The sequence below is a fragment of the Ischnura elegans genome, chromosome 1, assembly GCF_921293095.1.
Source record: "Ischnura elegans chromosome 1, ioIscEleg1.1, whole genome shotgun sequence".
Taxonomy (NCBI): domain Eukaryota; kingdom Metazoa; phylum Arthropoda; class Insecta; order Odonata; family Coenagrionidae; genus Ischnura; species Ischnura elegans.
In genome coordinates, this window is record NC_060246.1 from 149,168,031 (window position 1) to 149,190,452 (window position 22,422).

The 22,422-nt window shown below is 41.2% G+C and overlaps 1 protein-coding gene across 2 annotated transcripts in view; it reads left to right on the forward strand.

Annotated features, from left to right (window-relative positions):
• The window catches only part of LOC124172067, a 547,471-nt gene that overhangs the window by 486,808 nt on the left and 38,241 nt on the right, over positions 1 to 22,422 (forward strand). For both annotated transcript variants that reach the window (XM_046551477.1, XM_046551485.1), the window contains one exon: positions 21,866 to 21,970. In XM_046551477.1, coding sequence (XP_046407433.1) covers positions 21,866 to 21,970 — 105 coding nt within the window. The remainder of the gene's footprint in view (positions 1 to 21,865; positions 21,971 to 22,422) is intronic.

A 22,422-nucleotide genomic window follows, 5' to 3' on the forward strand; every position in this document is an offset into this window, starting at 1 on the left:
GGGGACCATAGTCGACGTCATGTTTACCTGACTGGATTTTACGCTCACAGAGTAATCGAAGTCTTCCGTGAATATATTTGAGGGAATTCCCTGGGCTAATTCTGCGTCTTTTTCTGCTGCGTCTCTTGTCAACCGGATATTAAGCACATTTTTTACATGATTTTTCTTGATTTGAACTTATTTATTTGAAATTTATCGAATGAATTTGGTTACCCTATTTTCTAACATTAGTGATAAGGTTTATAGGTAATAAAAAATTGGATTCTATTAGTGGTTATAGTTTGGCATGTTTCCGTGTTACACCCCATCGTGATTTTTATTTGATTTGCCTACTTTCCTCAGTATAAATTGTATAGCCCTGAATTATGCTGAAGTTGTTTGCAGCCTGATTCTTTCATTTTATTTTTTATTTTTAGTTAGACAGCCTTAATTTTTAGACAGCCTTCAAAGTATTTTAATCTTCCCGTACTCTTAGAAATATGAACATATGTAGTAAAAGAACTGCCGTGTAGTGACTATTTCTCTAGTGATTTTTTTCTTTCTCATATCTTTTTGTTCTGTTTAGTTTCAATGATTTACATGCTGCTATGTTTCATACATACCTACTTCAATCGGTAGATTGCTTGTTATGATGGTGATATTTTTAATTCATTCGTAACGTGCCCTAAATTTATTTTAATTCTCATTGTCTAATGGATGGATTTTTTTTATTTTGCACGAAATATTGTGCAATATCGCCGCAGTCAGAGAAACTTTTTGAAGTAATTGAAAGAGTCGTTGTAAAGAAACTGAGAATAAAGAATCGTTATTTCAAAGAGATATAAGCTTGCCTTCTCAGAAAATCGCGTTATCCAATGACTCATTAATTCTGCATTTTTACGCAGAGCCGTATTGAGATAGTGGCACTGAGAATAAGGCACCACATCATACCCCATTTGAAGAAGTATTTTTGAGCGAGCACGAAATATATGATGAATAATCCTTTAGATGAAAGGTATTTACCTTTCGAACATTTTTACTTTCTTGATTTGACTTGTTGAAGTATTCAACTCGTTATAGTTTCAACTCTACTTTCAAAGGACTCCTGGAAATGCTTCCATATTAAATTCTGCAATGTAGTTGTTAACTTCTCTTCTTACCTTTCCCATTTGAATATCTCCTTGCTGTTCCACCTCCCCCTCCTTTCCTTGCCTTTGTCGCTGTCTTTCTCACGCTTCCTTTATCCTTTGTTTTCGCAAATTCAGCAGCCATTTTAATTTCCTTTTGTGGCTCCTCGTTTTCTTCCGTTACCCCTTGTGTTTTCCCGTCTTCGCTTCGTCTCTTAATTTTGCATTTCTTGTCCCTTCCTCTTGCCAAACTCTGAAAACGGACAAAGCGGTAGTATTATTTTCCTTAATAAAAACTTTGGTCCTTTCTATACCAAAATTTACTTTTTAAATTCCTTGTAATACTCTATTTCCGCATTTCACTTCCCTCATTCCAATTTCATCCCCAGCTCTTGCGGTGCTATTTTCTCTCGGTTGGTAGCTGAAATTTTAAAAACACTGAGCAACAATGAAACTTCCGAAATGATGGAGAAAATTGATCCGGAAACCTTTGCTGCCATTCATTTAGGTTTTTTTCGTCCTATATCCACACTCTTCCTCTGGAAATTTTCTGCGTCCACCTTCACTGTTGGCATCGAAGTTATAAGTTGATATGCTGACGCATGATTTTAGGCTTGCCCCGCTCTTGGTTTTTTTTATCTACTGTTATCAAAGCTATTACCCTAATTTTTTTTCACTTTTGTACCATGTACATAGTATTAATGTTTTTAACATTTTACCTTGTTGTTCCTTTCGCACCCTCTTGTTCTGTTCTTGTTAATTTTGTTTTCTTCACTTATCTTTATCTCCCTTATTAATCACCGTGTTTTTTCTTATGATCTAATTCATTTTCTCTTCTTCATCTTTTTCAATATGTAGAAATTCTATCCTGAATTCTGCTGTTTATATCCTCCTCTTTATCCTTCACCCCATCTCACCCTCCTTCCTCTTCACATTTCCTCTCCAACCGCAGCTCCCTCCCCCGTCTCCGTTTTACTTCATCCCTCACCCTACCCATCCTCTCCTTAGCCAACTCCTCCTCCTCCTGTGCCACTAGTAATGAGATGGACCCGTTTTGGTGTAGTGCGGGAGGAGGTAGGGGTGGCTGGATACACAAGGCAAACTCTAATCCGCCTAGGGGAAGGTTGCCAAGCCATGGAGAGAGGGTGCGGTAATCATTATTCCCATCCCCTTTCCCGTTCCAAACCTCCCCCCTCCACTCCTTCCTCAGTATCTTCTACTCTTTCTTTTCATCCTTCCCCTCCTTGATTTTATTCCGAAAAGATTCCATTAGCTCCCTCTTCCCCCCTCTCTTTTCTACTTCACCGCCGACCGCCCACCCTCCTTACCCCGCAACTCCCCCCGCCCCTTCCGCAAAGAGCAGAAGTCTGTACCGGAGGTCTTCTCCCAAGTCTTAACCTCTCGGACTTAGCAAGCGGAAACTTGCCTCTCATTTCTGACTCTCTTCCCCGCCACCACCCTCATCGCCGATCCTTTAGCTACATCCATCCATCGTCCCTGGTCCCTCGCCTTACTCCTCCCTCTGCTGTTTCCTCCCGCTCCGTAACCTAGCGATTGTTTGCCCAAGAATTCCGTGTGGCTCGTATTCGTTGATCTCCGTGTCCTTCTTCAGCTCCTCACTTCCTGCTCAGTCCTTGAAACGTATGAGAGGGTGGAATATCTTTTTCAATTCTTCTCTCGCCCTATCCCCTTGGTGGCCGTGGCACCTTTTTTTTTGTCAGTTTTTCTTCTCCTCGAACGCTCCTTTTTTTCTTTCCTTAACTTATTTTACCTATTTCAAAATTTTTCGCGGACTCCTCTGAAATTTTTATTTTTTGTTTCTTTTAGATTGAGTATGGCGCGAAGGGCGCAAGTATTTTTTTGTGATTCGTGTAGACAGGACTTCTCCATTAAATTCTTGCTGTTGTTAACTCCCATGTGCTTGTCATTTTTGTCGCGGTGTAAATACAAGGCACTATTTACTTCGATGTAGCTCGTGTCATTAGTTCAAAGTTACTTTCTAGATTAAATTGTAGTGATTTCAAGAACTAGACTTGCAATTAAACTAGCTTTGAATTACATGTTTCCATTTTCCCTCCGTCTTACTTGTAGCGCATGCAGAATATCGAAATTTGGAGCATATGTATTTGGGTAGCGTTAATAATTCTTGGGGAATAAATTTTGCGTTTTTGTCTTAATTGCTACAGTATACAAAACAAAGGAAATGCATACTTATTTATTATTTAACAAATTAAAATTGCGTGACACCATTCAGAGTGTATATTTTTATATTAATAGGTGATTAAGCAATTTTTTCTCTCCCTGGTTCAGAAATCAAAAGTAGCTCAGTGCCATCTCTCTCTGCTAATTAAACTAAAGTCAATCAATTTGGTTTCTTTAGTTTTTATTAGGTAGAATTGCTTAGTTAACATTCATTAATCAATCAAATTAAGGTATCTAAGTGTTACTTAGCAGGGATTTTAAATGTTTATAACAGCTATAGCATATTTAAATCTGATCTGAGGACTTTCCCAAGCGCCTTCAATGGTCAACTTTGAGATCCCTAAAAGATGACGTTTAGCTCTCTGGGAAATGACGAATTATCTGAATCAGTGCAGTGTCATGATTTTCCAATACGGTTAGCAATGATTTCATTTAATGAGTACTGCGGATATATATTGCATTGGATGCAGAGTTTTTATAATTTTTTCTCGTGTTGGCACAGTACGTACAAAATTGAAGACGTTTGCTTTTAACTTGAGTTGTATTTAATTCAGCTAACGCTCCTTTACTATATTTCCTTGTTCGTGGTTTCTCAGAGCATTTTGCAGGAAAATTTCTCCCGCGGATCTTTTTATGTTCACCCCAAGCCTCACCCTTCATCTTGCATCTAAAATGGCCCCTCTGCATGCTTTTATCCCATTGCAAATTAATCGATTTCCCTTTACGACTTTCTGTGCACACAATCCAACCCTTCCATTCTCCTGTGCTGCTCTGCTGTCTACCACTCTTCCTGGACCCTTACTTGGCTCTCCTTTACCCCGAGAAACCCTTTAATCTCGCGTCAACGCGGGGAAACAAAAAGGCAGCAGCTCACAAGGCTGGAAAGGATGAGACCGCCGGCTCTTTTCCCTCCCCGTGGCAGTCTCTCAAATGCGTGCGTGCTACAAGCGCAACCCGCGGTTCCATCTCTTATCTTGAAAAGACTTGGCCTTGCCTTATCCTCTCCCGATCTTCCGCTTTGCCTTGTCTCCTCTGCTTTCCCCTTGCATCCAGTGTTCAGTTGTGCGGCTCCGTCTTCCATGACTTGCAATATGCAGGAAAAATGCTCGATGGAGTTGAAACTTATTTTCGAAAAAATCGATTATTTGAAGGATACCACGTTGTAAAAATATTTAGTTATATTTTTCAGCCATTTCTTTCTTATATTAAAATACGATATAGTTTTTATTTTTGGCCTCATTTTAAGCGCTTTTTTTGGAAGTTTGAATTGTAAGTTATAAGTATAAACTATGTCTTCTATCCTCTACTTTCCTCTCACAGCCAGAGTTCAGCAGTGCAGCATCTCGTCTTCTACAACTTGCAATATGCAGGGAAAATGCTCGAGAGCAATTTTAACCCTTGGAGAAGTGCGTTGAATTATGCTGTTATGATGGGGCAATATCGTGAGTTAGCTCGGTTGTTCGATGCACAACGTCAGAGAATGAGCCAATGAGACAAAATGTATGCAAGATACCTTGGATTATCTTTTATGCATCCTGTAGGTCATTGCATCTTTCCACCCGCTTCTATGAAATATAATGGGGTATTGAGGTCAAATGATGTCATTTCGTTGCTACGCAAGGTTTTGTTTCACCAATATTGCTTATTTTTGTGCTAGAAATACAGTTCAATAAACGAGGAAGAGCAGTAAGATGTTACGTTTTGGGATGTCATGTAGTGAAGTAGGTGTCACTTCTAGTATAATAGCAGGTTATATGGGAGCTATGCCGGTAGGTTTAATAAACTTGGTGTGCCGACCTCAGTTTGATCCAACCTTTATCACAGGTTTGCCTTCAACGATACCTGGTAATGAAAAGTATTTGAAGTTGTGCAGCCAGGGCTTCTTCTGTAAACTGCCTCTTTCATGTCGCTTCAGCGCACGAAATGAGGTGAATGTACTCGTCCTACGTGATGCAAATTTCGGCTCCTTGGCTATATTGAAAGTGGAGCATCGCGCCTCCTCCTCCCCTGCTGCGCGGTTCCTTGCGGCCACCGCACCGCGGCGTATTCCCCGGACATCCCCGTCCATGCGAGAGATGCGGTTGTGGTCGGCAAGCGAGACAAGGGAGGCTCACACGGCTGAGCGAAGTCTACACAGCTAGCCACACCTCTCGGACCTTGGGCGTCCGTGCTGCCGCTAGTGCAGGCTCCAGATATTCCTTCCGCCACGCCAGCCGCTCTTCCTTGCAGCGACTCCTTTTGTCATGCAGCGCGCCGCAAGGGGACAAAAAGAGGGCCGGAAATAGCGAGGGTCTGTTCCGCGCCAGAGTTTTTCCTGGGGCTGTGGCAAAAATAAATAAAGAAAAGTTCCCCCGAGTCTTTATTTGGGTTTAAAGGCCATCCAGTTGTGTCGCCCTACACTTCGCGTGCCTCCATTAATTGAACTTTCGGAGCGGTGCGTTGTACCTCCTGTTTTCTGGATGCTTGATGATCCCAGCGCAATTTATGCTCTCTCCGATTTCAAGTTTCATGCTATGCCTACCTATTTTATGAGAAAATTATTTTTTCCACCGATGTCAGAATTTATTTCGTCGTTTTGTGTAGCTGTTGGTAAATTTAAATTGATGTAATGCTTTTGTACTCATTGCTGAGATTTTAAGGCCGCTGGTTTTAATCCCGACAGGTGGTCAGATCTTAAAAATAAGCTATTATCACGCTAATTAAGTGGTTTACTCCTCATAAATAGGGATAAAACTTCTTAATCCTTATTGTAACTTAAAGTCCATGAATGTTTGAACGGCCTTATAGTGCATGGTGTTACTTCTAATCTGCTATTGCCTATCTTCGTGAACAAGAATATCATATTTTTTGTCCATTTACTTGCTTTAAGGCTCTAAGATTATTTTACCGTATTATAAATGGCTGTCATTGAGGGAGTCACACTTTTGTAGCAGGTAATCTGGAGTAATTTTTTATTCGTAAATATCTCCCTGTCATGTATGTCTGTCATTTATGGGGTCTCATTCAGGTGGCCCGAACATGCACATCGCTATTGTTTCACTCACAGCTGTCCATTATCAGAGCGGGGATAAAAAGCAATAGCGGAGAGGGTTTTACCCGCTAAGAGGATGTTTCCGATAAATCGCGCGCTTAGAACAGGGTTGTTGTTTTCCGCCCTCTTTTTTTATCCCGACAGCCTTTTCAAATCCACCCTCACGGAAATTCCACGCTCGCGTGGATTCGAACACCAGTTCCGACGGGCGTAAAGCCCTTAACCCTTTCGTGATCGTCCCGGAAACCCTAGGTCTTGTTGCTAGCTCTTAGGGGTTTGGGGGATGCTCATCGTGGGTTTTGGAAAAGGCGGAGGGGGTGAATCAGGAGCGGTGGGGGAATGTGAGGCTGAGGGTGGGAGAAGGGTTGTGAGCGGAGAGAGCGGTGTGTGTTCCAGTGCGAATTGCTATTCCGCTTACGTCCGGGGGAGAAATTGTTTCGTGAAAAGGGCCTCCTCGGCTGTTCCGAGTCTTAGTGAGCGGTTTGAAGTGTATCAAACTGGATTTTGCCCTCTTGGGCGACACACACAGAAGAGCGGGAGACTGGGGGAGCAGCGGCGCATACGACGAAGGGGTTTATGGTCGACGGGCGAGATAAGAGTGACGCCGTGCATTCTAAGCCGAGTGAGGGATTGAGCTGCATAATGCGGCGATAAATATGGAAGTCATCCGGATGGCTAGTGACGCTCTGGGCAAAATAAACTGGCGTAAAAAATTTGCGAGCGATGAATAAAAATAAGATACTTTCAGTTGGAGGATGGTGTTCATTTTTATGCCCGTTTTTGTTAGGGAAAGTACTAGCGGGAAATTTTCGAATCAAAAAATTAGTTTTCGAGTAAGTATGGTATTTTTATCGAAAGGCAATGCTTTTGCTTCGATGTCCAAAATACGTTATCGATTTTACATACTTGAAGTTGAGGGATGCTGGGGACATGAAATTACGATTTGGGATTTTTTATAATAGATTCTAATTGGAATGATATATTTCGAATAGGTTATAATTAATTTCGATTTTATTTGGGAAGTATTAATTCAAAAAGGGGAGTGTGTGTTACATGACGGCGACCTTTTGCTACCTGAATGTAAAACAAATTAATGATTTAAGCACATAATTTGGTAAACCGTGCATGTATCATCCTTCACTTTAAATATGTAGCGCCAAGGATGGAGATAAGCAGGGAGGTTGTTTGTGGTAATTACTGGTGCGTATCAATGAGCGAAAAAATTGAGGAACTGGCTATATATAGTGCAGAAAAGAGGTAAGATTTTTAGAGGAATGTGTAGGAGTATGGAGTAGATTATTGGTGGCTAAGGAATATTGAACGGATAAATATTGACTGGATTTTTCATGAGATTTTCTGACTAACTAACTGTGAGGATATCCATTCGGAGCGATAGAAAACGAACGAGGGAACTGAGAAAGGTCAGTTAAATTTGGATCTCCGAAAAATCCAGTTCATGCTCGCACATAAACTTGCTGGAAAGGTAAAAACCCGGAACGAATTAATGAATGAATTGAATTGGTATTGAATGGAGAGTACTGGAGAACCGCTGATAACCGAAATTGGAATATGAGCGCTGATGATGATGATAGTCGGGTGGGAAAAATGTTTGCATGCGCTGAGTGAGTTTCAATTCTTTCGTTAAGGGGATGAAGTTTACCTCTGGAAAGGCTGAGATAATATTTTTTCTTTCATTTCAAGGAGCGGCGTCATTTGAATGCGGCCTCATTCTACGAAATGGGTTTGGGGTCGCTTGGGCAATCTTTCCACCGACACGCGTTTTTCGGGTGCTTTCCCAGAGGTTATTAAACCAAAAGTACGATGCCCTGCAGGAATTTCCTGAAGCTCAAATGATCCTCTTGTGAAGGAGTTTGACAACCCCCTCTCTTTATATACTTATCTTAGTTCTGAAGTGGAGGGTGTTAGACGGAAGATGGAGTTTGGGTATAAAGTATACAAGGAAGAACTCTAATTGTAAGACATGATGAACTTGATAAATTTGTTTGTATTTCAACGCTTTTCAACGCGTCGTGCTAAAATAAATTCATTGGTAATATTGAAATGTCTAATTTTACTTATATTGAGAACTTCCACCGCATCGTCCCGCATATAATACAAGATATGTTTAACTCTTATATCGGCTGAGCATTCCTTAAGCAGTAATAGCTCAGCCTTCCGGTTTCCATCAGGGTTAATGGGTCAATGTTTTTCTATCGTTTAGCTGAGATCGGAAACCCAGTTGGTAGTCGAAACGTCGGACACGACTCATTAAGCCGAATGAAATCCTCGAGAAGTTCCAGCGAATCCTTTTAAAGTTTAGAGTACTACTCTCGTGAAATTTCCTCAAAATGACGTATTTAATAGCCGAAGAAAATTATTCCATCTTATTTAGGAAATATATATTTACTTATACATTTACAATGATGGAATTTCGTGGGTTCTCCTGTGGTCTGAAGAAATGATTTCAGAGCAATGAAAGTGATGAGAGGTAATTCCGACGCAACAGTGAAAGTAGGTCCAGAATATTTTGGACCATTCGTTCGTCGAAACGGCATCATCATCAGAAAGTACGGCGCGCTGCCCGAGAAGTGCTTTTGTTGTTCAAATTATTATTCTGAAGTCTTTCTGGCCTAGTTGGTGAATATTCAAGGCACTTAAGTATTAATAGGGCGTACTATGCGAAATCATATTGACATTGACTTTGTGGAAACGTATGATATCCATAGTGAATAAAAGGTTTCGGTATTTTCGGTAAAACGATTTCTACACTGCTAATAGCCGCACCTCCAAGCATGATTTCAGCACACTATGCCCGTCATCAGGTTTGCAGAGCAAAGCCCTGATGATGGGTCTGATGTGATGAAACCATTGCGCGGGGTTTGACCATTAACAGTGTGGAAATAGTACGGTTATTGTGCTCGATGCGGCAATATTAATTAGAGGACTGAATTTTCTTTACGCCGGGAGTCCCACCCTTTCCAAACCACCACTCGCCTGCTTGTTGGGCTCCCGTCAATGGACAGTCTGGACAGCGTCGCCTCGAGACCATTCTATCACGGCGACTGAATGACTGATGCTCCTTTCATGGCCTAAAACCACGAAACAGCAACGTTCAACAATCACGCACCATCGCCCACACCTAGGCGCACAACAAACCAAGTGAGTTGCGATTTAGCCACTTTTAGCGTAGGACTCCCTTCGCGATCTATGGCGCAAACAGTGATCGTTTCATTTTCAGTTAATTTTAGCAATTAAGATTTAGAATTAGATATTTGAAAGTAAAATATTCCCGTTTTATATTTTCGTCTGGCGTAAAACCTCACTAGGCATGAGGAAACGACTATTTTTCCCCAATCCACCCCCTCTCGGTTGCTTACCCGTAAAAGTAAGAGGTAAGAGACCCCCTATCATCCTCACGAGACCTTTTGAAATAAAAGAAGAGCGCGGGCGTTCTTCTCTCTCTCTGTCTCCCTTTTTGAAATCTCCCTTTCACATCCCTCTCGGCTTTTCCACCCAACCCATCTTCCGGCACCCTAACTACCTCCGCTCCCATCCATCCCACCCTTCTGTTAAGGAGAACGAAGGTATTCTCCAGGTTTTTATTCCCCTCCCTTCTTCTCTCCCGGATTTAAAAATATCGAAACGTATCCATCGTGTCTCCCCAACACCGCCACCGCCGTCTCCGCGAGGGGGAAGATACATGCAAAGCGCTTTCCTTCCCACACCGAGGAACCAACCCTCTCTCGCTGTGCGCCCTCTACCCTTCTCTCTCTTCATATCCCAGTCCGTCACAGGGTCGCCTCCCCTCCGCGTGTATCCCCCTCGGGGGGCATCCCTCATGCCCGCGCCTGGCAGATTTCTTCTTGGTATCATCCACGGAGAAGTAAAATGAATGTAGGGGTCGCTGCTTGATGTACAAGCTACGATCCTCATCTCGCCGAATCAAAACCTCCCCGCTTTTCGCCGTAGAGACGTGAGCAAATGTTTTTGTTGGAGCTCGCATTAGGGTGTAATTTTAAGTAAACAGAATAAATAGGAATGTTAATGGAATTCGTTTCATTTCCGTCAAAAAGAAAGATAATTCTCAATATTTTCATCATCCACCCTCACAACAAGTCATACGGAAATGTTCACATACCCGAATCAGTCCTTATTGTTACACGGACAATTTCTGCCCACAGATATCCCATGCTATGGTCCGTAATTTTTTTATATTGCTATCGCTTTGTATATCTCAACTGTGCGTTATATCTATCTATCCCATGATATTATGCTATTCTTTCCTGCTTAGGGTGAGCTTTTGGTGGTCAAATCGTTGAATCGTGTTTAATAACGCGGGCGATACCAGTAGATTTTAGTGGCGAAGATTATTTTACATTAAATAAATGTCAATGAAATTTCATACTATCACAAAAATTTTAAAAAAATTAAATCATTGTCATAAAACCTAACTGTTGAATATATAGCCACTAAATCTTTGCCATTATATGGAAAATAATCAATACTTGGAATTTGTATTAATGAGAAAATTACGCTTACAGTTTCATTTTTAAATTAGGAGCAGACTACCTTCGCTATTGATACGAAACGGCTGAAGATCTCATTGCATTGATTGCCTCCGCGTATTTTCAAGCCCCAACGGGCTCCTTCCCTCTTTCCTCCCCTCCCCCTCTCTCATGTCTTCTTTCTCGTTATACCCTTCACCATGGCAACCCTCTGCACATCTTCCGAGCTTACCCCCTTGTGCTCCTCCGGAAATCTCTATCCGGATGTGTTTTGGCATTCCTTCGCCCTATTCCCTCGAGGTACTCGTTTTGCTCATAATTAATAGGATGTCGAACGCAGGTGGAGGTGAGGGATGGAAACATGGGTGCAGTTAGCGCTCAAACTCGAAAGATCTTTCTTGGTGACTGGTGAGCATTATGAGTAGAAGAGAAATCTAACGGAATTACAGTTCTTCAGATGGGATACTCAAAACAGGGTAGAAAGTAAGGATGTATTCAGAAAAAAACTACCAGAAGTGTGTTATTTTAAAGGGAAGTGTCCATTTTGGGAAGCTGCCTGTGGAAAGGCTACTCGTAAGACTATATCCCAAATAATTAGGCGGGTTTGAACCCCTTTCGTTGGCTGTAGCCTTGGTAGTAATTATCGGCACACTTGAGGCTGGGGTTTCGTTTGGTATTCCTAATATACTGAAATTTTAAACTCAATGAAAAGATACTTTACCTTGCTCGAGTCTGTGGATGTTAGCTAGCATAGGATTACCGGAATGAAGCTTTAAATTCTCGAAAATGTCCTGGCCGGAATCAAATTATTATCGGATGAACATAAATTTTAGGTTCATGATGTCATAGCAAATGATGCTATTTTTTCATTATGAGAAGGCAAAGTTTGCGAATAGACTTGATCGGATGACCGCTACTTTGCGCAACTCGAAGGAAAAATATAACTTTTACCACACCATGGTTGAGAACAAGCGTACCAGCTTGTGAAAGGTCGTGTATCCTGGTATTCAAGGTTTCGGTAGGCTCCTGTTTAAGTAGGAAATAACTACGAGAGTGATATTGGTGAGAATTCCCTGCATCGTCATTTTTTTGAGGCTGGCATATGCTTAGTAAGCCTTTCATATTCAAATTAGAAGAATGATGATGACTAGTTCTATGCGTATTCGTTATAATGTCGCATTTCACGCTCCTTAAGAAGTCGCCAAAGGGTTTGAATTTGGGTCTACCTCATAACGGCCGCAAAGGCGGGCGAGGAATGTCGAGAAGACGCTTCACCCGAGGAGTGCGTCCTCTTTATCATTTCCTCCTAAAACCCTGTACCCCCGTCGTCAGGGGGGCCAACTGCTCCGATTTTCGCTCGTCTGTTCCCATCCTCTCTCTCCTCCCTTTCCTTTCTACCTGCGCCTCTTTCCCCAATCTCATTAAGGCCTCTTTTTTTTACTCCCATCCGACACTATGGCTCTCCCACATCAATTTGAATGCCTCGGGGAGGACGAGTTGTTATTTGTTTTTATTTGACTCCGGAAAAGAGTGCGATGCTCAACCTCCCCGCGTGGAAGACGCGTTCGTTAAATTGCGCATTTTTGCGACTTCTTTGCACTGCCTACGCTCGTATGCATAAGTGAGAGTAAATATCGGAAAGCAAATAAACAGCTGTATTGCGTACCCAAGGGAATGCAGAGAGAAGATAAGAGAAGTAATAAGTTTAATGCTCGTAATATCACCACGCATGGAGCGCGTAAAAGAAAACAAACAAAAAGCAGGACGTAGGAACCGGAAGAGTCTTGGGCTCTTCCATGCCTCTGGGCACTTTAAATAAAGAACTGTTTGTTTTTGACGTACATGCTGTCTTGCTTTATTTATAGTAATTTTCAGCATACTTTTGGTTGGAATGTTATTTTAGCGTGGCTTTTGCTTCGCAAGCTTGCTATCGTAGCGGCTATATATTTATTGAGATTTTTGTGGCTAGTAGCACGTGTCCGTTTAATTTACTGCGTTCATTTTATCGCAGGATTATTTCTACTGGTACCCCAGTAGCCGCCTCAATATTCGTGGTGGGTGGTGTTAGTACGCCATTAGTTAACAAAAAATGAAATGCGCGAACGAAGTTCCGCCTCGCAGTTATTAAAGTTCTTTATCGTTGGGGAAAAAAATTAATTCCTTCTCCGATCCATTCAGCGAAATGCTTCACTTTATTTATCGTTTCTGTCGGACCTAGATATATGGTGAGGCTTCAATGTGATGCTCTCAGTGACGCTCTGATTGGTATCTTTTCTTAATTTCTCTAGAAATCTAAGTCTATTTTCGTAGCCACCGTGTCTCTAGCGGCTCCCAGCAGAAGTCGCTTCAATCTGTTTAACGCTTTCTGTACGCCACGTATTTTTTGCAGGCTGTAGCTTATAACTCATGATACAAACTTTTTATGAGGAGGAAATTTTTGCAAACCACTCACATTTGTGTGTTTTTTTTTACTAATACGTGTGCTTTGTAAAGGTTTTCTCCTGAATAAAGTTGAATATGTGTTCAATTCATCGCTTACTGCATACAGTTTGAATTACGGACAGACCTTCGTCAAGGAAATCTTGCTGTCCCTCTAGCTGGGCGAAATTCATGAGCTTATGTTTACACCAGGACCCCCTAAATATTGAGCTTCCTCGAACATGCCCAAGTCCATTTTTGATGACCATGCAAATATCGATTTATTCTTTACGCCCGCAAGGCGTTCGTCCATCTCCCTCCTCGCCTGCCCCTTGTGGTGTGGCTTTTCATGGTCGAATGTGGATGCACGGGAGAAACGCGCTGCGAGATGAGGGCGAGAAGGGGGCGAGCGAGCGGGTTCTGAAGAGTGATGCGACGTCGTCAACGTAAGAGGGGGGCGAGGCCAAAAGGGGTCCTGATCCATGATGACACCGGGCGTGCTATCTGCCGCCCGCACCCCCAAGGGTGGAGGGGAGGAGAAGTCACCCCACCCAGCCCATAATAACGCCACCGCTATCCCTTGGCCTCCGGTCAGGAGGAGAGAGGTCCTCTACTTCTCTCCCCTCCGCATTGGTCCCACTAGACCCCGCCGTAGCCACCACACACTAGGGGTATGCCAAAAGTAATAACTCCATGGTACTCTGGTATCCGAGTAGTTACTTGGATACTCTAATGATTACTCGAATACAGAAAAGGTTAGTACTTACTTCTGAAAAGTTAAAGTAGCTCACTTCGAATGCCGAGTTCCTGAATACTGAATATGTGTAGATACTCGACGCCGTTACGCCCCACACGCTCGGAAGTTAATTCGCCAAGTAACGATAACTTGATCTCTAAGTTAAGAATGAATTATATTGCCTAAAAGTGGAAGAATGAAATACTGATTGGTTAACCTTGTCGGCAGCACAGCACTGACTAACCACAGCTTCTCCATCGGATACCCTTCACAAATACGCTCTCTGGTCGTCAGGACCGAGGAACGGAGGGCGCGTTAAAAAGCATGGTTGTTTAGGTATTCGTGTGGGTATTTGGGATGTGATAGCCTAGTGGGTAAAAATCCCGGGTGAAGCATTATGGACCCTTCAGAATAAAAAACGGGGCAGTCGTGCGACTGGCCGACAGAAGTGAAAACTGAAATAATTATTATCCATTTATTTTTTATATAGATTTAATATTATTAAAGAAATAATTTTTCCAGTAATACTCATTTTTCAACTAAAATTGAAATTATTTTTTTTCAGCAAACTGTTTATTATTAAATATATATTAAAAATACGATGTGTATGAATAGAAAGTAACATCATTTATGTATTAAAATATAATATACAAAATAATACGCACTGTATAGAAAAAGTACATATGTACAGTGTAGAACTAGAAGCAGACAGATGCCAGTATTCAGTATGTGAAAGTATAGCGGGGACGCAACCTATACCATTGAATACACCATATATATGTACATGCCCTGGACCGGGGAAACCTACCCCGGCGGGACTCGAACCCGCGATCTCTTGTTTGGCAGGCGAGAAAGTTACCCCGCCGCCACCGAGGCCGGCGATACGTGTATATCGCTGGCCGGCCCTTATGATATCTCGCTGTAGCGATCGCGGTGTCGGGTCGGTGACGCTCGCGCGAATTCTATTCTTTTCCCCATCCCGCAAAAGTGCTTAACGCCGCTAAAGAAGTTTTCACTTCAAAAATCTTCGAAGTGTGGAGTGACACGTAGGTAGTTCAAACGCCCGTGGCCTATTCCAGAATGATCTATACCCTCTCCCAACCAAATCAACCTTCGGGTTGAATCGTTGATTGAGTGTTGGCTAATTTTGGTTGCTGTGTGAGATAATACAAGGTATTTAGGTCGACTAAAAATGCATTGCTGGCGGTGCCAATCTACCGACGTACCTTCGGTTGGAGTTTTGGTTGGAAATCATCTGTGTACTCACTATTCATTGTGGTAATCAACAATTCATTTTAGTTCTGAAGTAATCATTTAAGTGCCTATGCAAAAATTTGGGCTCTCGAGTGACAGCTGTTGTCACACACTCCGTGTGTTCATAACACCGTCACCCCATGATCTCTGTTCCATCGGAAGGGGATGTCCTCTTCTCCCCTCACCCTTGCTCCGACTATGCCCCGTGGTCCTCATATATGCCTACTTGCGTTCTCGGAAGATCCCCCCATGCGACCCTCCCCGTCTCCGAAAATTCCCGCACTCGCTATGTCGATATGGCCGCTATGAGTATGCGCGCGCCACGTGGGACGAGTGCGTGGCTCAGAACATCAGGTCTTTGTGTATTGGGTGCGTTGGTCCGTTGGCACAGTGAATACAGTCGATATAAACAACACATTAAGATTTCAAGAGCTTTCAAGCAAAGGAAAAAGTTAATAGGGAATTGTGAGGAATGATAAATATGAATCCAGGGTCAGAATAGCCCACCCTCTAGCAAAGATGCCTAGGATCTCGTAGATCAGTGTCTCATCCTAAGAATGAAGTGCCTTTTTAATAGATAACTAAATAACTTTTTATAACAATAAATATGTCACTGTTTTAATATTGTAATATGAAATGGGAAACTTGTTTGCTTTTGCGTTCTATTATTTACTAAGTTGCCTTAACTCAGTGAAATGACACCCGGTATGTCCATCCCGTGTACCCAAATATTACCAAATCATTCGGAAAATATTTATTGAATTGACTCGTACTGCAACCTCAAGAAATCTTTCATGCATTTAACGTGCCTATAATCGTACTAGATACAGATATTGGACATCGTCACGTCACACCATTGGAATTTTATGAGATCATATAATTTTTTACTAATTTTACGAAACTCTTCAGTATTTCCACCTGCTTATTTATCTCTCGTCAAAAGAAATAATCGTGCATGGTGAAATGTACGTCCAGGTAATGCATTGTTCGCATAGGTATACAAAGAACACACTATTGCAGTTGATTATTATCCTTGAGAGTATGCATTCCATATGGCATGTTCGTTGCTGTGGCTACTGCATGATGAGGCTTTTTTGCGCCTTACTCACACGGTATCCCATGAGGATAAAAATACGCTATTTTGTTTCATCGAAGTTTTACTCGAAGAACTACTTTGCAATCCATTTAATAAAAAACATTCTTCACGATAGTCAAGCTTTAACCAAATTCCAACTTTAATTCCACGGCTACTGTGGTGGGGAAAATACTCGTACTTAAATTTATCCAAACTTTTAGCTGCGACGAGTCATTTTCGTTTTTATGATTTTCTAATATATTTCAAGAGTATTTCAAATATTTAATTGAATTTGTAGTATTCTTCGTTTTCTCAACTTAAATGATTTAGTTTTGAAAAAGTTGAATTAATTGAAAATAGCAAATTTACATTATTTTTATTTTGTTTCATCGAAGTTGTACTCGAAGAACTACTTCTTTGCGATCCATGTAATAAAAAAACACATTCTTCGCGATAGTCAAGCTTTAACCAAATTCCAACTCTATTATTAATTCAACTAGAATGCATATATAAAGTAAAATTGAAACTATCATTTTTTAAATTATACCAGTTAGAAATTGCTTTCATAATTTTCGATGAGCATCAATATGTATTGTGAGCAGTTTAACCAGTAGTAGATAGATGGTGTCGTAATATCCCCTTTTACACGCCTTGTTAGGCGGCTTGTGGGGTAGTTTATAGATGTAGATGTAGTAGTATAACGGCCAGATGAAAAGTATATTCCACTTAATTAACCCATTGCGTCTTTACCTTATATTCCTTTTTGAATTTTCCAAAATGAAAAATCAACATTTTTGTTTATATCACGAGGTATTATTTTTGGTTTTTATGGACCTAAATTCCACCAAAAACCTCGTTTACATTATTAAATCAGGGTTTGGCTTCTTTAAACGAAGAATGATCTCGCGCATGATGCGTCGTTAAAACTCATATTTGAAAAATATCGTCGCACAATATTTTTCTTACAATACCACAATCAGAAGAAGTATTAAATATATTTGTCCATTCCGTTGACATTCCTACGTTCTTTATTATTTCACTCTATCTCTATCCAATTCGTCGCCCTTCCCGCAATCACTATTATTGGTTTTCGCGTCTATCTTCCAAGACGCGTAATACTCTTCCCTCACTCCCAGCCCCCGTAGGTACAGGTTTTTTTTTTTTAATTTGGTAGTGGAAGGAAGAGGAGATTTGAGAGGGTTAAAGGGGGTGGGAAACGGGGCGAGATGGAGGTCTCGAAATCATCAAAGGAGGAGCGAAGCGCACCACCGTCGTCAGTTGTTTCCCCTCACTCGCCCCGACGACCTCACTCAGAGGGATCTCCAGCCAACCATCCTGCCTGAAGTCCTTCCGCTGTATTGAGACGACGACGCCTAACCCCCTTCGCCTCCTCGCTCCCTTCCCTCTTTTCCATCCACCTCCCCATCCTCAGAAGGGTATGGGCAGTCCTCCAGGGACCGTAACAGCTCAAAGGACCTCAAAAGCGGAATGATGCCCGAATATGCCAATGACTAAAAAAAGCACTCCCCCGACGCTCGGTGCAGAGAATCCAGCTTCCAGATTTCTTTCGCATTTTTTTTTCCTTTCCATCCCGTGGACGGAGATAAATGGAGGCTCTATACATACGTAAACGGTGTGGAGGTTTTTGGTGGGGTCATGCTATTCTGTGGGTAATGAGAGTGGGAGATAGGGCGGATAGGTCAAGATTTCCTCGGCGTGTCTAAATCTCGGGGTTGGAGAGGGATTGTGGGCCTATGTTGGAGTTTGTATCGGGGGTGGGTCGGGGGAGAGAGATATTTGCCGCGCTGGCAGCTTTCCTTCTCAATTGGATTATCTACTGGTATAAGTCGTGCTCTTTTCTGTATCCCAATGAAAAGGATTACTGGAAGGGCACCTTCTGCGATCAAAGACCGCCACTCTTCGTGGTCAAGAATTCTGCATTTATGATAAAGGTCTGTCGTAACTTGTTTTCCTTATTCAAAGCTCCGTATAGCTGCATGATGGTTAGTGAAAAGCATCCTAATCTTTGATCAAAATTTTCATAGTGGTCAATGTTGTGTATACTGTGAAACATCTTTCTGAAAATATACTACTTTTGTTGTTTCGTGGATAGCTTGGAGTTTTATTAACTGCTCCATACCTCCTAGTGATTTAAATTTCACAAATTTGCAGTGAATTCCTCTAAATGTAATGGGAGAATTACATATTTTTTGTGGTATTGTGTTGATAAATATGAATCTATTTTCTTCTGTTTATTCCAATTTCCTTTATATTCGTACACTTTGAAGTTCTTCCACTATATTTTTAAACCTTTAAACATTAGCATGACTCTTATAACTTATTGCAAAGTTAACTTAAGCCAACTTCCTTAATTCTTAATTATGTCAGCTCGCCAATGTATTGGCAACTGGAATCTATTAAACTTTAAATAGTTTTTGTCGTCCTATGTTTACCTATGTTTCTAACTATGTATTTACTTTCCTCTGAATATTCAAAGATTATGAATAGTCCACTCCATTAGTCGCTGCATTTATGTTTTTCACGGTGTTTTTAAATATGAGGTCATGCAGAAACATGATATCCCTTTAATTCATGATTTTAGTTCTTCTCAATTTAATTTCCAACTGAAATGGAAGACATGGGAACGGAATTGTAACAAACAAAGATACTTTTCATCGTATTGCGCGTGCTTAATATGCTGTTTTTCAGTTGAAGAGAGAGCGATAGAACTGCGATTTAGGTGTCATGTTTTTACATACTCCCGAGCTTTATTTATACATATCATCATATATATCAAACTTTATTTTCGACGCAAAGAGAGTTAAACTGATATGCAGGATATGAGAAATGTCATGAAAACGGTATGATTCATGAAGTGAAATGAGATACGAATCTTCTGTTCGAATGTTATTCGATGTAATCTGAAGACTTCCAGAGTCGCATGTCATTTCGGAGAGCAGTACACGTCATGTGGGTGCGTTCACCGTACTTTCTCTTCTGTTTTCTTGAATTCTGGACTCCTGTTGGTTATGTTGATGTTATCAATTTTGGATTACCACGCGAAAAGTTCATTCGAAGCACGATTCTTTGAGTTGCCTCTGTACTGATGTAGACTCCTCATTTCCCCTGAAAATACGATTGTTATCGCGTGGAAATATTTTTTCCTTAATGGAGAGAACTCCAACTGAATACGTGGTAGTTTTCCGTGCCTATTCCAATATTAGATGCGCCTACGTTAGCTACAGTTTACCTGAGTCCATACCATATTTCTTACTGATGGTTTTTCTGTTTATAGTGACGTAGTCGTTAACGATTGTCTTACGTAACTCTAATTTGCTTCACTTACTGCACTCTTACTTTACTCCTGCATTCTATTTCCTGTTATTAATTATGTATCGTTTCCTGAAAACTCACTATGTTGTTATCGCTAGAAATTGATGGATGACAGACATTTTTATTGCCAATGCGTGATAAGGGTGGGAATAATTTACTCTTTGTAAATTCCGTGACAAAAACGTTTGAGCATAATTCTGGTCAGTCGTTGGGCAAATTTAAATTTTTGGATGATGGATAAATCAAAGAGTGCAAAAAGTGGAAAATACAAGAAGAGGCAGAGGATAATATTATGGATTTGAGTACTGAGGGGCCAGAAAATGCGTAGGGCTGTGATTGGAAGAAAGATATGAGATAGAGAAAGTGAAGTGAACAAGGAAGGTTCAAGATGGAATTAGTATCAAGTAAGGTGAGGAGAAGATTCGCCCATGGATTTCTCATCTGTAAATTGTAACCGTTTTGTGGAATAAGAGTCCAAGTGTCGCTACATTGTTTTTCTTATTAAAAAAAATTAATTCTCCTATGAAATCCTTCATTTACCTGTCAGTCTTCGATTGATGGGTTTCCAAATTTTCAATAAATCTACAAGAGGATGAAAAGATTTACTTTTTCCGTTTTAAAAATATATAGGTGGAATAAATCCTTGCAGACTGTACCTTGAAAGCAACATAAATCGTATTTATCTGGGTCAAATTTGACTTAGGGTCAGTTGAATCAATAATTATTAATGGGATAATTCATTAACTCATCTTTCCGTGTTCAAAAAATTCCATCCAGACTTCATAAAATTGGGCCCAAATGACCTATATCGTTTTACGTGGTAGCCTCTTCAGGGAAGCCGATTAAGTGCCCTTCACACCGGCCTTTTCATTTAATCTGTGCTTTCCTCCCACCCCTGCTACTAATCTCAGATTGGGCTCCGCGTTCCTTCTCTCCGTCTTTTATCCTCGTCCGCCTATTGGCCAGGAGCCAGTCCTCAGCTCTGAAACCCCAGCGACCTCTTATCTCTCCTCCATCCCTTTTTTTCGCGTGGCCACGAGCTTTCCTCACGAGGGGCCATCTGCACTTTCAAACCACCCTCCCTACTCTCCCCTTTCACCCCCGCCTCGGTCGAATAGTGGTCGGTTAAGGGTGGGTTTTGTGGATTCGGGGAGAGAGAAAAAAAATCCAGCGTAAGGGGATTTATAAGTCTCCTATTTCGGCGCTAGGATGTATGTTCGCCATGTGACCTAGATATATTGAACCGAGTTGATGACCTCGGACGAGTTTGTCTATGCTTTTGTCGTGAGACCCGGAAGGATTTGCGCCGGATCGGATTGTCTCGAAAATATTTCATCGGAGGAATTCAATTATGCCCGTTCTGCTTTTGTGGAATTAAAAAGTAATCCATCGTAGCCCATAAATATTCACCGCGTGGACGATGAATATTAATTTTCCTTTGTGCAGGCTTTGTAGTTCACGTACTGCATTTTTGTGTGGTGATCCTTTCCGATCGGCTCAGAAATTTCTGCCTCGGATAATTTTTGCACCTAACAATTGCCTATTGCGCGTTAAATGTGGGGACGCTTGTCAAACGTGGGCCATAAAAAAACTTGCTCAATGCAACTGTGAGCTTTATTGAGGTAATTTTTTTTACTAACAAATGGTTTATTTCTCCTGGCCACTATTTATGGTATCTAAAATTTAATTTTACTTATTTTATGTCATAGAATTAGCCATGATTTATTCTGTTGCTTGTTTTTACATCTGGATCCTATTATTTATGTCATTATAAATAAAACTCAATGCATTTTATGTGAGTGAATTAACCTGGGTTTCTTTTTTAGCTTGGATTTTATAATTCGCCTAGTTCTTTTTAATCCCGAGTTCAATTTATCACAATCACAATAGCGAATAGTATTCATTAGATATCCGCGTGCTATTTGAGAGCTTAAGCATAAAAAATAATTAAGTAATAATTAATATGTTGGCGTCCATGAATGCATTGAGCATAAATCCGGGAACCAGAAACTTATGGATAGCGTTTTCCTATTGCTTGTGATTAAAAATTTCAGCAAGTGTCGTACAATTGTTTTCCACCTTTAAACGATGTTTTGAATAAGGGGACTCATAGAGTAAATGTTTAATTCAGAAAATATCACCTATCTGGCGTAAAAATATACGTTAGCCCGTGGATAAAAGACCCTGTTTGTTTTCCATCACCAGGGTCTGCAATACACTCAGCTGGTGCATGCTGGTAAGGGGGCCGTATATTACCACCCGCACCCAGCCACGCACCTTCCCGAGGACCAAGGCATCGACATGACCCAGGTGAGAGTCCAAGTGTACAAACACCCATAATTCCTTTCAATGTTCGGAGCTCTCTCTGCGTGATGGAATAGTCGTGAGGGCATGGCCGGTTTATTTTTGCTCACGCCCTTTACCGCCTAATCCGTGTATCTCCCTATTAATGCGGTGTTAACACCGTTAGCGATTGTTTTTATTTTCGAACCTTTTTCATTTCTTTTTTTACAACTGACGAGGCTAAAACGAGTGCATTTTGGAGGTTTCACTCCGCCTTTCCCAGAATTTCCTATTATAACGTTTTCTGTCAATGCCATGTGAACCCCACGCGACGCCCGTTGGTTTCGTTCGTCATTTCTTTCCCGTATCTGCTTTCCTACCACGGAAAGAGCCATCATTAGCCTGGCTGCTCTGAGTGATAGACACATACTTACAGCTCCCATTCAAACTTTTTGGGCGTCCGAATCAAGATTTGTGCC